This window comes from Alligator sinensis, unplaced genomic scaffold, assembly GCF_000455745.1.
Source record: "Alligator sinensis unplaced genomic scaffold, ASM45574v1 scaffold972_1, whole genome shotgun sequence".
Taxonomy (NCBI): domain Eukaryota; kingdom Metazoa; phylum Chordata; order Crocodylia; family Alligatoridae; genus Alligator; species Alligator sinensis.
Genome location: NW_005843039.1, coordinates 421756 through 439315, shown reverse-complemented (window position 1 = coordinate 439315; position 17560 = coordinate 421756). Strand labels below are relative to the sequence as shown.

Sequence of the window (17560 nt, the reverse complement as noted above, 5' to 3'; positions counted from 1 at the left end):
CCATTTCTTCTGATTGTGTCCTCTTCTCACATGCTTGGGTGTTGAATTCTACCCAAAGATGGTTTAGTGTAAAATTTTTCACACATTTTACTATATTCATGTGTTTAAGAATTCAGTAATTTTAAAACTTTTGCAAATTGTACGGTACTTCCTTTTGCAAACCAAAATGCATGTCTGCCTTACTAGAAAAATATGTGAAAGAATGAATGTACTGACACTTTCAATTACAAGATCTTGTTCTTCATTAAATTACCTCCTTAAAAAAGCGCAGTTGGGGACCCTTGTTGAAGTGTTTGAAAGCAACCAGCGGTGGTTGTGGTATTGTGGTCTCCAGACACACAAGTGCAATACAAAGACCATTTTTATAAGTAGGTGTGTTTCTTCTCTCTCCTATTTCTTTCTGTTCCTTTTATTGGCATGCCTACATTGTATCCACTGTGTGTTCAAGAAACATGTTCTGCTTACCTATTCCTGCTCAGTGTGCACCAAACCCCAGAATTAGGCAGTGTATTTGGTTTAGCAAAGCCCAGAACTTCTCTTGGACTCCTTATCTTGAATGCTGTTGCCCAGTGCCATGCAAAACTAGCCACCAGGTCTGATATCTGGGGCTTGGTGCACACTGGGTGCATCTACATGAGACGCTACATAGTGGTAGTAATGCACTACGGCGATGTAGCGTTGGCAGGCACAAACCATGATGCCGCAGCTATGTCGCCGTAGCAATGCACTTCTTTGCTATAGTGCATTGCTATGGCAAGGTAGTGGCTAAAAATAACTGTGTACCACCGGCATGATGCAGTATGGGCTATTACTGTGCCATGCAGTAACAATGGCTTTGTAGGGGCACATGTAAATGTATGCACTGTGTGGGAGCAAATGTGTGAAGTGTGCTTTTTAGTAGTTTTTCAGACTCCCAAGAAAGCAGTATAGAAATACCTTTTGTTTACTTTCTGCCAAGGAAGTAGTAGAATTTATTTTCAAACCGAAGGACTACCATACTGTGTTGCTTTTGCTTAAATTTCACACTTGAAGATGGCTTTGAGACTTGGGGTGCAGGGTGGGAAAGCACTGTTTCTTCCCATTATTGTAAACATTTGAAAACTTGTACATTTTAAGGAACATGTTATACTCAATATAAAGTTGATTATCATCTGAGTTGTAAAAATGTTAATTTGGTTGATAACAAGACTTCATGTTTCTATATTCAATGGGCCTGACTGCTCTGATTATACATCAGCATAACTGTTAACTTTAGTAGAGTTATGTTGACATAATTGTGGAGGAAAGTGAAGAATTAGGACTATAGCCATGGTATTAAAATTTAGCATGGTTTGTCCCCATGCACATAAAGTTTATCTAACCTTTAAAATATAAACTGACTTTAGTAAATGCAACTTATGGTACTGTATGAATTATTTCTGAATTCATTCTTCTCAGCTATTTCACCTGCTGATGTCAATTATGGAGAAACCTTAAGTACACTGCGATATGCAAATAGAGCCAAAAACATCATCAACAAGCCTACTATTAATGAAGATCCTAACGTCAAACTAATTCGTGAGCTGCGAGCTGAAATAGCCCGATTGAAAACCTTGCTTGCTCAAGGGAATCAGGTTAGTTTAACTTGCTATTTAAGTATAATTGTTTCTGAGTAATAACATCTTTCTAGATCATAAACAGAATTATTTTTCGTTATGTTAATATTAATAAACAAACTGTATATGAAGGAGTGAGTTGTCTTTCTTTTTAGGACTGGTTTCTATTTGGCTACTATGCCATCTCTTCAATGTGTTTTAAAAAAAATAGTTAGTTTGCCTGGATGTGCTCAGAGCTTTATGTTGCAGATAAATGTTTAATGCAGCATCCACCAACTAGCATTAAAGAAATATTTATTGCTAGCTAGAGAGGTGGAAAAGATGCCTTTGTTAAGTATTGATACTGTTCTATTATGCTAAGTATAATAAAATATTTTAAGACAGTTTGCAAATGCAGATTGAATTGGATTTGAGATTTGTAGGTATTTATATCATAAGGAACTTTAGGGTGTTTGCTAAGTTTTGTAAAAGCAAAAGCAACTTATTTGGCTGCATGGTATCAAGAAAACAAAAAGCACGCTTAGCAAATATTTAAAAGCAGCTGTGGGTGTGTCTACACATGCAATTAATGTGACTGAATAAGATCTGGTGCAGTTTGAGCCCTTGTAAACCAATCTGGATGTCACCATCTACACATGCAGTTAAGCACAGCAGTATACTCTGTTGTTGGATAGTACTAGTGTCTGATGGTACTATCCAGTGGCTCAGTTAATTAGTCTATATTGGCCTACACTGCACATGTATAAACTGTGATGCTTTCCTGTGCAGTAGATTAGTCTACTGTGCAGTAAAGCGCATGTGTATACGTGCCTTGTGATACCTTATGTAATGATGAGTGGGTTAAAAACTGAATAAAAGAGATCAGCTGTCTGTTAAAGTTAAGACAAGCATTTTTGCACGTTTGCTCAATCTAATCTGAACATTTAAAAGGTAAACTCAGGTTTTTTTTAAATTAGCCAATGGCTTTTAGTGGCTTATATTGTAGAAGGTGATCTTGGGGTACCTAATAGCAAATGGTAAGACTGGCAAGAATCAGAAGACATTTCGGGGGTTGGTTATTTATTTATTTATTTATTTAAAGTATTTTTTATATGTCTTTTTTAAAGGACCATCTAACAATAGTTTTTGATACTGCCAGTCTTTCAAGTGATACCATATTTTTGTCAAAGGGCTTGTTAGGTTCTTGACCTAATGTCAGGAAATGCCAGTGACTTGAAGTATATTTTACGTTTTTGTTAGGACAAGAAATTCTGCTTAACTTTTTAATTTGGGGACTGAATTAAACTTTTAATTATTTGGACTGTACTTGGAATGAACTCAAGGGAATTGTCAAAATATCTTCTAGTTTTACAACCTGCCATTTGAATAATCAAACCAAACTCTAATAAAAATGACTAATTAAATAAGTATTATCCTTTCTTAAATCTCAGTGAAGTTTGATTCATTGAAAGGAACCTTTTTGGTTAAGCTCATGAAAGCTCTTATCAAAGAGATAAGACTTTAAAATACTGTAAATTATAGTTAACGCCATAAGGGTCACGTGTGTGCACGTCCTGACAATCTTACTCAACTGTGCAGTGCTTGTTTCATTAAATGCACAGGTGTATATCACATCATTTATAGCTATTTTATGTAAAATGAAGCAGGTCTCCAACTGCAAGATGGTATGATAAGCTGATGGTGGTGCTTGAAATTAAGGCATGTAGTTGAAAAACTATAGTAGAATCCAGTTAATTGAGTCTCCCTCATTGTGGCATTATAGAATACTAATTTTTTTTAATCAAATGAACATGATTTCGGCAGGAGGAAACAAACTGCAGCCAAATCCTTGGGGTTTTTTTTCTTTTGCACAATTGAGCTTTTATCATGCTTTGAAATGATTATCAGGACAGCATATTACTTGACAAACAGGAATACTGACTTGCTGCTATAGTTAAGTTTCATATTATTATGTTGTTCAGTATTTGTTGAGAAATAGGATGAGATGACTGGTAATTTTCAAATCTTGTATTTCTCACAAAATATCCAAAGTGAGTATTATTGTATTGCTATTTTACTATAAATAATAAAAGCCACTTCAGATTGTCAGGTCTTTTCTTTCTTGCATACTGTTTGACTTAATGTGCTCTTAAGCGTACATTTTAGACTCATTTGAAGAACTAGTACTTTGACATGGTTCCAAGTTACAAAGTAGTAGCTATCTCAAAATAAATCTGGTTATGCTGTGGAGAATTCCAGAGAGTCTTTGTTCATGATGTTAAAGATGGCTGTGATAGAAAGAGCGCAGAGCCAACCTAAATTAATTGAATTTATGATGCTTGGTAAAACAGCAGGTGGTGTTAGATACGCACAATAGAATATAAATCCTTGTATAATTTCTTCTAAGGATAGTCTTTATATTCCCAGAATATTGTATTGCAAATGTCACCATGGCTCACTGAGAGTATTAGTTACCCAAAACCCAACACTAGGGTCTATTTGGAGGTTTATGTAACAAAGAACATTGCTTAAATGTTTTATGTATGTTTTATTGTTTAATCAAATTTAACTTGATATATTTTGAAAAGACAAATGCTTGTAAAATTCTGTCTGGTTTCTGAAACGTGTAGGTGTCATGGATGTATGCATGTGTGTGTGCTATTATTTTTATTTTAAATTTATATTTTGATAAGATTACCAGCAATGTGAATGCTCCCTAGGGTGCGAGACGGACTGCCATAAATTAGCCTATATCAGGTCTTGCTTTGCTAGTTAATTAAATTTTTTCCACATAGCCTTTAATTTCTTTTGAGTATTTAAGTATATTATGCTATATATTTTGCAAATAACTATTTATTTTTTACAATTTTAGATTGCACTCTTGGATTCTCCTACAGCTTTAAGTATGGAGGAGAAGCTTCAACAGAATGAAGCAAGAGTAAGTTATAATTGTATTTGCTATTTTAGAAATAAAGTGCAGTCTGGATACTGGAGTGGCAACAACTCATCAGGAGTTTCATGGCATATATATTTTGGTGTTATCATCTTTTACTAAACTTCACTTTCTTGAATTCATCTAGCCTGAAAATCCTTTAAATTGATATTTAATCTCTTGTAAAGAAGTACAGCTGCCTTCCTTCTGTACCACCTCATACTCAAATCCAAGATGAGGGGCTTCTTTCCCTCTGTTAAATGGAGAGGGGGAAACCTCGTCTTGGAATCAGTAGTTTTTAAGATCTTTTAACAAAGCAAGGTAAATTTCATAATTAAATGGATAAAATAATAGACTTGGTATAATTAATGTAGCAGTGCAAAACAATGAAGTATGCAATAACGCCTATTAGTAGCAAAGTTTCTATCTGGAACACATTTTACAATAGATGTAGTATCAAACACCTGCTTTCTGTACTCTGTTCAAAACTTATGGTAAAGCTTGAGTGTTAGCTGTTCACTTTTTTGTAGTGATTTTCCTCATAACAGTATTTGGTTTGTAGAATGGAATCACATTTGAAAATTTAACAATTTCTTTGCCTCCATTTTTCTGAGCAGGGACCAGGTCATCCCCACCACCGGGATCCCCGGTGTTCCCAGGGGAGGTGCAGCCATGCCCAGGGTCAGAGTCAGGGAACTTCTTTCTGGTGGGACTGGATGTGTTCAAATCAGCAGGTCCTGACGATCTCTACCCCAGAGTGCTGAGGGAATTAGCAGAGGTCATTGCGGGACCCCTGGCACAGCTTTACGAGCACTCGTGGTACTCTGGTGAGGTGCCAGAGGACTGGAAAAGGGCCAAGGTGGTCCCCATTTTCAAAAAAGGGAGGAAGGAGGACCCAGGAAATAATAGGCCTGTTAGTTTTACCTTGGTCCTGGGGAAGCTCTTTGAGAAAATCATCCAGGTGCACATCTGCGAGGGGCAAGCAGGGGAATGTATGCTTAGGGGCAACCAACATGGGTTCATTAGAGGCAGGTCCTGTCAGACCAACCTAGTGGCCTTCTATGACCAGGTCACAAAATCCTTGGATGCAGGTGTCGCGGTGGACGTAGTCTTTCTGGACTTTAGGAAGGCCTTTGACACTATCTCTCACCTCATTCTTGTTAAAAAAAATTAGGAGATTGCGGTGTCGATGCCTACACAGTCAGATGGGTCGCCAATTGGCTGGATGGCTGCACCCAGATAGTGATGGTAGATGGGTCATTTTCGACTTGGAGGAATGTGGGCAGTGGGGTCCCCCAGGGCTCGGTCCTCATCAGTGACTTGGACGAGGGGGTGAAAAACACCTTGTTCAAATTCACAGGTGACACTAAGATGTGAGGAGAAGTGGGCACGCTAGAAGGGAGGGAGAGGCTGCTATTGGATCTGGACAGGTTACAGGGGTGGGCGGATGAGAATAAGATGGGATTCAATACTGATAAGTGCAGGGTACTGCACCTAGGGAGAAAGAACCAGCAGCAGACCTACAGGCTGGGGAACTCCCTTCTTGTCAGCACAGAGGCAGAAAAGGATCTTGGAGTTATTATAGACTCCAAGATGAACATGGGCTGCCAATGTGGGGATGCAGTCAGGAAGGCCAACTGTACCTTGTCATGCATCCAGAGATGCATCACGAGCAGGTCCAAGGAGGTGATCCTCCCCCTCTATATGACATTGGTCAGGCCGCAGTTGGAGTACTGCGTCCAGTTCTGGGCGCCGCACTTCAGAAGGAATGTGGACAACATGGAGAGGGTCCAGAGCAGGGCCACTCACATGATCAGGGGGCAGCAGGGCAGGCCCTATGAGGAGAGGCTACAAGACCTGAACCTGTTCAGCCTCCACAAGAGAAGGCTGAGAGGGGATTTGGTGGCCATCTATAAACTAGCCAAGGGAGACCAGCAGGCAGTGGGAGAGTCCCTGTTCCCCCAAGCACTACTGGGAATAACAAGGAATAACGGCCATAAGTTGACGGAGAGTAGGTTCAGGCTAGACATCAGGAAGCACTACTTCACAGTCAAGGCGGCTAGGATCTGGAACCAACTTCCAAGGGAAGTGGTGCTTGCTTCTACCCTGGTGGTCTTCAAAAGGAGGCTAGATAGACACCTAGCTGGGGTCATTTGACCCCAGCATTCTTTCCTGCCCATGGCAGGGGGTCGGACTTGATGATCTGCTCAGGTCCCTTCCGACCCTACCAACTATGAAACTATATAGGAAAGTAGAGCGCATACATAGGCTCATAAGAAAGTAGGGCTGGAAGAGACCTCACAGGGTCATCTAGTTCAACCCTCTGATCAAGGCAGGATCATCTCTGACAAAACTATCCCAGACAAATGTCTGTCTAACCTGCTCTTGAAAATGTTGAAGGATGGAGATTTTACAATTTCTCTAGATAGCTTCTTCCAGTGCTCGACCACCCTTACAGTCAGAAAGTTCCTTCTAATTTCTGGCCTGATTTCTTCTTCTGAAGTTTGAGGCCATTCCTCCTAGTTCTGTTCCATACAGCCCCAGAAAAAAACCCATCTCCATCCTTTCTGTAATTGCCCTTTAGGTATTTGAACAATGTTATCAAATCCTACCTCAGTCGTCTTTTCTCCAAATAACCCTAGTTCTTTCAGCCTTTCTTTGTAAGTCTTGCTTCTCAGGCCCCAAGTGACATTCATGTTAATACAAACCACTTTGCTGTTGGCTGGGTGTGTGCATGCATGTGTGTGTGGTGCATATTCTTGGAGTATTTATATTTCTTGTGAATATTTAGCTGGATAGTAGAAACTGCTGAATGTAAGCTAATTATAATATATTATTCATGCTCTGGCAGTAATCATTGCTTGTCCTGCTCAGAAATGTTGTCCTCTCTGCGTGGGAAGTATATGGAGCATATTTTATTATCCTTTGTCAACCTCATTAGCACGTTATGTGATTACTATTTAAGATAATTGCTACAAGCATAATTACTGGATTACTGAAAATTCTTAGCAGATATTACAATGGTTACAGCTTTTTTTTTTATAATTGAATGGTTATAATAATGGATTTGTTTCTACAGATCTAAAGACTTTATTACCATATTTAAATTAACTGACAAATGTATGGTAGGTTTCTTTGATTTAATGAGTTGACTGCTGTTTTATAGTACCAATTTTAAATAACTTCTATGCATTAAAAATTCTCCAAAAGCATTGGAATAAAGAGGTGATGAACATAATCACTTGTTAATAGTTTCTTTAAAAAAATTAGAAAATTGTTGACAAGAGTATTAGTCTGATTGTCAGTACTGAAGACCCACAAGGCACATAGAGCGGAAAAGATAATACATTTGTCTCTCAAATCCTGAGTTACAAGTGAAAATGCACCAGGTGATTTCAGTTTATTCCCTTGACAAGGGCAGTTGGACATATTTGTATAACTTCCATACAGTGCAGTTTAATTGGTAGTCTAGCTTCAAAGGCCCTAGCAGTGGACTAGCGGGAGGGAGTTGCATGTCAAGAGAAGGTCCATTTGGCAGAAATGAGTAGGGAACCATTACTATTTCATAACCAATATACATATGAGTTTTGGAAGGCATAACCGTTTGGTCTTGTGTTTAAGCAGTTCATCGCTAAGGTAGGTTCAAGTGGGAAAAGATGTATATAAACCCTTGAATTCCAGCAATATGTTGAACTCCAGAAAAAACTGGGGGGAAGTATATTACAGATATTTCTGTTGTTTGGGAATAACGGCTGTGCTCCACGTCTGTGAACAATTTATAATATCTACAACCTTTCATATATTATGGCAGCAATTTTTGGAGCCTGGGATGAAGGCTATCTAAATAAAAATATTGAATATAGCCTTCACTTGGAGTATTGGTTATGAATTAAATTTATGAGGTAAAGAACATAGTAAAATGTAGAACAGGCATATTCTTATACAGAGATGCAGAGTAAACTCCTGATTTGTTGAGTCATGCATCTAAAAAGCTGGTATGTGTATATTCTTTATTTTGTATAGTACTTATGTATTAAATGACTATAAATCCCATACCCTATTGTACAAGATGTATATAAAAATATTGTGAAAATGTTTGTACAATGTATGACCTTTAAAGAACCTTTTTAAAATGAATTATACCCTGTATATGAATGTACATTATCATGATTACAATTGATCGTAATTCTCTGCTCATTTCTAAATCTAGCTGCAGTGTTTGAATCGCTCTGTCACTGCAAGAATTCATAGGGTTGATTTAAGCACCGTATGAAATTCTTTCATTTGTTCTGAAAACACCTGCCATTGTTTTAAATGACTATGTCCCTAGTTCCTTGTTTTTATGTAACACTGCAAATCAGAGTTTTCATAATCTAAATATCTTTTCCACGCTAAAAAAAATACAAATCAGAAGTATGAGAGACCATTGATACTGTTTTTCATCATCCTGTATATTGTAGAAATAAACAGTTAAAAACAAATATGGGAGTAACATAGACCTTATTTTGTTTTGTAGAAGTTATGTGACCACTGTGAAATATTTTGAGCTGGACTATTAGCCCAATATTATCTGAGCTAGAATAAGTTACAACAGGGAGAATACTTCTACATATGAAGGCCTCCTCTCAGTTTGATAATTTGCTTTACTAGAGAATCTTGCAACAAGTTGGAAAAATATCCACTAATGCCCTTAGTTGTTTTTTTATGTAAAACTTTGAAAGTTACTGGTATTCCAAAGAAAAGCCTTATTTTAATATAGAAAATTATCTTTTTAATTTTATTTTTATAGGTACAGGAGCTTACCAAAGAGTGGACAAACAAGTGGAATGAAACTCAGAACATCCTAAAAGTAAGGATTTTCTAATTTGATAATATTTAACTAGTGTTGCAGATATGGAGTTTTTCTTTAATGCTGTTCTTTCTTACTAAACCAAACTAACTGGTCCTATATCTGATGCATTTATTTGGGATTTAGATTTTTCAGTTAAAAAAAACAACAAAAAGCAAACAAACACTTTTCTGATTATGCTGGATCATTTCCATTTTGGACCTTGCGAAAGGGATGAGTCTACTTGACTATTTCAAATGCTGAATCTTTTACTGTGTTGCCTATGAAAACAAATCTGAAGAAAAAGCTTCATCTCCCTTTTTGCTGACTTGTTCCATGACAGCAGCTGGCACATTTTACTTTGTGTTATGTTAGTAGATGCTGTGACAGGCTTTTGGATTTGTCTCTGGATTTTTTTATGTATGAATCTGGAAGTATTCAGTAGCAGTCATTACAACGGAGACTTGCACTATAGTCTACCATGATCTGACTTTCTAAGCTTAATTTTTTAATGTTTTTCATTTTGTTTCTATTGCCTACTCCATGACAGACTACATAAAGATTAATGGTCAAGATTTATACGAAAGCCTTTGCCGCTTGAAGTGATGGTCTTGCAAGTGTTTTGAAATTATTTTGCATTTGATAACATATCTGAAGAGTCACATCCATTCTATTCACTTGAATTCAAAAAAAGTTTTGTAAGCTTGACAGGAGACTTTTAATGCATCACCTAGTTTCTCTTGGCCTCTGTGAATATCATCATAACTTGTTTATAATCAGAGCTGGGAAGCCTTAATGTAAACTTTTGCCTCATTCTTCTTTGCTAGATGTTTCTGCTGCTCTTTCTATTGGTGATAGATGGTCTGGTTGGATACTTTAACAAACTACCCTTCCTGTATTTTCAGATTTAAGCTTAAGAATCTATATCCATCTTATCTCTTATAGAATCTAACATAATGTTTCTTGTGAAATATTGTTGTGTGACATTAAATTTCATTTTATTTCTGGATAGACAGTATAACCTCATAATAATAAAAACCCAAGGGACTGGGAGAAAAGTTAAAAGAGGGTGCTTTTTCTAATAGGGTTAGACAGTTTGTTGCATCGTAATGAAGTCACTTTCTGCTGTTAGAGTTGTTAGAAACAATGGTTTGTTATAAACAAAATTTGTTATAAGTCATTTATACTATATTACTGCATATGCTGAATATGCAGTTGCTGGAAAGTTCTGAGTGTAACTCAAGCAAGGAACTGATACCAGAACTCAATCTCCTCATTTAATTTGCATCACTTTTTAATACTTTTAATTTTACATCATAAGAAATAAGAGGCTCAGGAGTGAATTAGCTGATTTCCAAATAACTCTGATAGCTCTGTGCTTCAAAATAAATAATAAGTAGTTTGGAGTGCAGTGCAGAATTGGAATCTGCCTGGCAGATGGCATGACAGAATGGAGTGATTTTGTTTAATGTCTGTCCAGAGATTGAGCTGGGAATTAATATTTGCATATTCCTCAGAGACTTTTGGTTCAATTTTCCATTATTAGCTTTTCGCATGGTGTTCTATGCATTAGTTAAACTGGGATTCTTTCATTATCCTCTTGCTTTTAACTTAGCTTTTTTTTCATTGTCACATAGAAGAGTGTGATAGTTGACTACATGAAATTGGTATGGCGTAGCATATGGAATGTCTGTCATTTTATACGGTTATGTAGGAATTGCACTGAGTCTTCAGTTATCTCGGCAGAAAGTACAGAATTATAAAAAGTAATTAATTGAACAACTTGCCTAAACTATGGAAAACTGTGCTTGCTACACAGCTGAATACACAAGACTACAAAACACAGAGCCAGATTTCTGTTCATTCTAGTGGTTCTAAACCTTTATTAGATTAATTCCTGGCTGCCTTTGTATTCTACACTTGCATACATTTAGCCATTTTATATTTTAGTGTCTGGCCATAAGCAGTCAGTAAAACTCTCACCTTGTCCTGGAAAAATGGAAATCAGTAAGAGGCATGCTCTCTTATCTGCTGCGTTTTACACCACTTGGTGCATATTTCTTTTTCCTGTCTTGTCTTTATGGTGGTCTTAAGTTACTTTGCTAGGATTTGGGTGAGAAGGGGACGTTTCATAAGTTTATCTAAAGGAGTAGTCTGAAATCTATATCTTGGATCCAAATGTAGTTTGGAAATAGCAGCTGGCACGGAGTTCAGTGGTCTGTGTGCTAAGAGATGTTTCTTGTCATGAAGTCTCTGAACTGCTTTTTAGTTTCTGGATTGATTTTTCTTTTTTTCAAATACTGTTTTTGATGACCTATAGAGCCTTAAATGTCCTGGGACCTTTTCTCTCTAAGAGATGGGCTTTTGTTCTGCACATCATGCTGTAATTGCAGGCAAGATTGATGCCTGAGCTCAAGGCTTATCTGTATTAGAGACGTGATTGACAGGGGCACTCTCCAGTACAGATTTGGAAGCTTGTTTCTTCCTATGTCTGTAGAAGTCCAAATTTCTTAGTCTTCAGCCTTCTAGGCCTACCTCTTTTCCATTGCTGAGTAAAGGAGACTCACGATAATGAATTCTGTTGTGGACAGTGCATGGAAGTTTATTAGCTTGTTACCTTTACATAGTTTCTGGACTATTTGACTTTGGCTTTGGATAATTGGCCAGGTTTACATTTCTCTTACAGCTTTAACTTGGTTACAGATGTCATGGGCTGCATTAGTACTATCACAAGTGAATGTACATTTTGCAAATGGAATGCAAAATGTTACGAAGTCATGAGTTTTGTTTATTAAGTTTCATGCTCTTTGGCAGCCTGACTGTGGTTGGCAAGAATGGGGGAACTGGGAAAATTTTTCTTGTCAGTAGAGTCTTCAGGGAATTGGGCGCCTTCAGTTCTTCCCCAGTAGCCAGCGAGGATATCCTGGGAGCGAAAATAGGAGTTTGGGGAGTGCTGCCTCTATGGAGAGCAGGGGAGAAAAGAACCTATGCAGTAGTTTCCAGTGATCATGAAACTATACCCGGGTTTGTCACGGGTAGGTCTTGCTTGACCAATCTTATTTCCTTTTACAAACAGGTGACCTATCACCTGGACAAGGGGAAAGAGATTGATGTCATATATCTTGACTTTAAAAAAGCCTTCAGTCTGGTATCCCATGATGACCTTTTAGCAAAACTGGCCAACTGTGGCCTCAGCTTCACCATGGTCCACTTGCTAGGAAATTGGCTCTGTGGTCGGACCCAGAGGGTGGTGGTTGACGGAAGTCAATCATCATGGTGTGCTGTGACCAGTGAGGTCTCTCAAGGCTTTGTCCTTGGGCCTATATTATTCAACATCTTCATTAATGATGTGGACATTGGCATCAGAAGCAGACTGGCCAAGTTCACCAACGACACCAAACTTGGGGGTAAAGCATCCACACCTGAGGACAGGAGGGTGATCCAGGCTGACCTTGACAGGCTCAGGAAATGGGTGGACGAGAACCTGATGGTGTTTAACACTGAAAAATGCAAGGTTCTCCACCTTAAGAAGAAAAACCCACAACATGCTTATAGGCTTGGCAGATCTTCGCTGGCTAGCACTACAGACGAAAGGGACTTGGGGGTCATGATTGACCACAAGATGAACATGAGCCTTCAATGTGATGCTGCGGCTAGTAAAGCGAGCAAAACACTGGCTTGCATCCATAGATGCTTCTCAATCAAATCCCAGGACATCATTCTCCCGTTGTACTAGGCCTTGGTGAGGCCACAGCTGGAGTACTGCCTCCAGTTTTGGGCCCCACAATTCAAAAAGGATGTGGAGAAGCTTGAGAGAGTGCAGAGGAGAACTATGTGCATGATCAGAGGTCAGGAAAACAGACCTTATGATGAGAGGCTGAGAGATATGGGACTCTTCAGCCTGGAAAAGCGCAGGCTTAGGGGTGATCTGGTTATAAGGAATTACAAACCCAACCTAAGTCAGCAACATGAAGCTGTTGTTCCCATGACATTCCTATTAACAATCTCAGGAAATACAGACTAGATGAAAGTAGTAAGGATACATAACTGGTTGGATCATTACACCCAACGAATAGTCATTTAAGGATCAGTATCTGTTTGGGAGGAGGTGTCAAGTGGGGTTCCCCAGGGCTTCGGCCTGTGTTTCGTATTGTTTAATATAGTCATTAATGATTCAGACAATGGGATTGACCTCATGATTAGGAAATCTGTAGACAAGACCAAGTTGGGCAGAGTTGCAGATACTCCAGAGGGCAGGACTAGGATTCAGAATGACCTGGATAGACTGAAAAAATGGTTCGCAGTCATTCAGAGAGATTCAACAAGGACCTGTGCAAAGTCCTGCACTTAGGACAGTATAACTATATGTACAAATACAGACTGGGGAATGACTGGCTGGGCTGCAGTACTGCAGATAAGGACCTGGAGGTTACAGTGGACAATGAACTGAATATGAGCCAACAGTGTGCTTTTGTTGTAACCCCCCACAAACCCCAACAGCATGCTGGGTTGTATCAACAGGAGCGTTGCTTGCAAACCAAGAGAAGTGAATCTTTTGCTCTATCCACTCTACTTTCCTAGGAAGTTTGTAGAACTAAATTTTCTTTGCACTTCTAAGACCCATCTTCCTCTTGTTCCAAAACTGTTAAGCAGCCAAGTTGTTCACTAGCTTCTCACATGTGTCCACCACATGCAAATTCAGGTAACAGCACTTTAGAATTTCCTACTTTTATTATACTTGAATATGCATTTTCAAAGGTGAAATTTGATAAAGAATCACTTTTTTCAGCTTTAGCAAATACATTATAACACTTTAAAGACATATTTACATAACAGGTTCAAAATGTTATAGTTTGGGTATTTTTTTAATTGTGTTCATAATACAGTGGTTAAATTTATTAATATTTAATTCTAAAATAATTGAAGAGAATACGTTCAGACCTTCCAAACTGATTCAGTATTTGGGCAAGGAAAGCTTTATTCCAAATGGTGATTGCTTTATTAAGTTTTTATCTTGTAAAGATCATACTTCAATGGAAAATGGTTTTCAGCTCAAAGCATGGCAGTTGGAATGGATAGAAAATTGCGTGCGCAAGTTTCTGTGGTTATGTGTGTTCAACTTTAAATAGGTTTTGTAGTGCTCAGTCTCTATCCTGTATGCAGCTCTGTAAAATGTTGATATTTGTTTCATTTGCTGCTTTGACCATCTGACATATATATTATCAGTGGTGTGCACATTCTTTCTTGATCTTTCTGGATTTGGTTCTGATCTTGTTGAGTTTGGTACTATATCCGACTGACATCATCTGCCCAGGTACAAGGGATCCTCCTGTACCTTCTATTGACAAATAGATGCTGAATCCTGAAAAATGGTAGATATGGAGTGTGTTCCTTTCTCTTAATTCTGAAGAATTGCCTCTGCAGGTAGATAGCAAGAGGCCTCCATTTCCAGCTCTGCCTCTGCTTCTCCCTCCATCTCCCAATCCCACACCCTTCTCTTACACAGTGTCTGTTCAGTAACATGCATAAATCCACGATTCCCTCAACAAATACAGCATTAATTTAAAAGAAATCAAACAAAAAACTCCATATAGCCACCGTTTTAGCTTCTGGCATATCATGTCAAACTCCATACCATTTTCCATAATGTTAAAATTAAGAGGACAGTCCATAAATTGATTTTGAGATTATTTCTTTCCCTTAAAGAGCATCTGTTACCCTTGAAGCACGTTGACTTCTTAGTATTATTCATATGTATAAACTGAGGAGCATTTTTCTGATTTAGATCATTGTGGCTTTTCCACTCGCTGTCATACTTGAACTTGACCAGCTTGCAGTTATTTAGCATAACAATCTGATTTACATAATCTAGGTGTTAGACTCTACCCTTAGTACTGTTTATTTAAGGAAACCTTTTGTGCGTTCAATATTCTATTAAATGTTACTCTGAAATGAATTTGACTGCTTAAACCCTATTGTTTTAGGGTATCTTCCCAAATGTCAACAGAATTGTCAAAAGAAGATATCCATATTATAAAACAATGCTGCCTTCAATGTAATGCTTAAGCATTTTATGATTTCATCCCTAATTAACTTTAGGATTTTGTTAACTCCGAAGTTAGAATTGTAGTTCTGTGATTTATTTTGGCTCTGCCCCATTCTCATTCTGAAATGCTCAGATTATTAGTATAACCATCCAAGTATGAATTTGTATCTGTCTCTCTCCTTTAATTGGTACAATACTACTTTTGATGTAGCTTCTGCATTTGACAAAATATGTTGTCATTCTTCTAGAGATCTTTTCCGTTTCAGGCATTTGACTATTGTCCTCTTGTTTCAAATTTCTTCCACTAACCTTTAGTAACCTAACAATTCAATCTTATCTTAAACTTCTTTAAATACATATTGAGGAATATATTCTGAGATTTTTTTTCCTTTTTCACTTTTTCAGCATTGATTGAAATTAAAAAAATAACTTGATTCTTTGTGTTGCAAGTCAGTTACTTGCTCAGTTTTTCCTTTTGTGTTCCATGTCATTTTTTAATCTTCTGGCATATCTATATATAAATCAGACACACCTTTCTGAACATTCATAAAATGTTTTAATAACCTTTTATTTCATTTCCCTGCCTTGGATTCTGATTTACGCAGTGAACTCAATGCGGGAGAATTTAGATGACTTACATTGAGGTACAGTGGTTTACTTACAGATAGTCTTTAAAGGACTTGAGACCTGTACCTTGATTTCTCATGTAATTATCCCACTCAGTAGTTTAATTACATGTTCCATTTTCTGAGTCTGCCCTGTTGAATTTAGTGATTATAGCTTTATTTTTATCAATAGTAATTCTGCTTTAGCACTTGATCACATGCTGTGCAAACGAGATGTGGAGCACCTGGTCTCTACATCCCATTTTTCCTTTTGTGCCTTTTGTTTACATGTTAGTCCAAAAATCCATATTTTTTCCACTTTTCTTTTTGAGGATTAAGTGGGAGAAATGCATTGTCTCTCTCTTCCCCCCAAAATACCAAGACGCAACAGGTTTGGTTTTTTTTAATATGAATAATTCTTTGTTATAGTAGATGAGATGCACCTTAGAAACAATTAAATCCACTCATAAGTCAGCATGATTATCATATTTTATTGATTCTAAGATGAGATTTCTGCCCCCCCCCCATTTAACCTGGGGGGTGGGAAAGCCCATCATCTTAGGATGAGTCAGAGAGAGGGTTGGGTTGGGTTGGGTTGGGTGGAGGAGGGAGGGAGGGGAGAAGACCGCTGCTGTGGCTTGGGTTCCAGCCCCTACCAGGGGTCAGGGCCATAGCCATAGCTGCTGCGTGCCTCCCACCCACCTTCCCCGCTACCCTGCCATCTTCCCTCTGCAGCCTCTTTCTCCCATCTTCCCCTCCTCACATTCAGCCTCTGCTCCCGCACCTGCCCCTCTCCCTTTCCTTCCGCCCCTCCGTAACCATCCTTGCTCTGCATTGACAGGCTATGCCCATGCTGCAGCCTGGGGCACTTAATTATGGTCTCAGCTCTGTCACAACCCAAAGGGTGTGATTTTTGTTTGTGTGTGCTTCGGCACTGCTAAATTGTCCCCGCTAAATTGCAGCTTCTTTGTATGGTGGTGTTTTCTGCTGCAAAAGAGAACCCCGGTGCAAGGAACGAATTTCCCGCCAATTTGAAGCTTTCTTTGCAGGGTGCATTTCTTTGTTGCAGCACAGAAATGCTCGTTGCAAAGAGTGCCCGCCATTTGTATGCTAATTTGAGTCCCATTATTGGCCAGTTCTAAATTATTCACACGTGGCGGCTAGTGATTGGCTTGAGACCCAGTGCATTTAAAGCAGGCAACAGAGGTCTGATCAACCTCTAGCCTCTCCCCGTCGCCGAGCGCAGTCCAGACGTATCCCTTCCCGCGCGCAAAAGAACTGGACCCACGGAGCCTAGCAAACTCCGTGTGAATGAGTGAGCAGAGGAACCCACGGAGCCTAGCAAACTTCGTCCCGCGCGCAAAAGAACTGGACCCACGGAGCCTAGCAAACTTCGTGTGAGTGAGTGAGCAGAAGAACCCACGGAGCCTAGCAAACTTCGTGTGAGTTTATTCAGAGCTCTTCCGGACGAGTACTTTCTTCGGCTGACATGACGGGCTCGTGTGTTCAGAGCCTTCAGCCGGATTGGGCTAGAGTTCACGAGTTTAGAACTCTTGTCCGCCTCTCTTCTTTCCT

The 17560-nt window shown here is 38.7% G+C and overlaps 1 protein-coding gene across 1 annotated transcript in view; it reads left to right on the top strand.

The window, feature by feature from the left end:
* Positions 1-202: 202 nt before the first annotated feature.
* The window catches only part of KIF16B (kinesin family member 16B), a 203267-nt gene continuing 185909 nt past the window's right edge, over positions 203-17560 (top strand). Inside the window, exons 1-4 of the mRNA XM_006036938.3 lie at positions 203-368; positions 1438-1613; positions 4447-4512; positions 9296-9355. Of these exons, the coding sequence (XP_006037000.2) occupies positions 203-368; positions 1438-1613; positions 4447-4512; positions 9296-9355 (468 nt within the window). The remainder of the gene's footprint in view (positions 369-1437; positions 1614-4446; positions 4513-9295; positions 9356-17560) is intronic.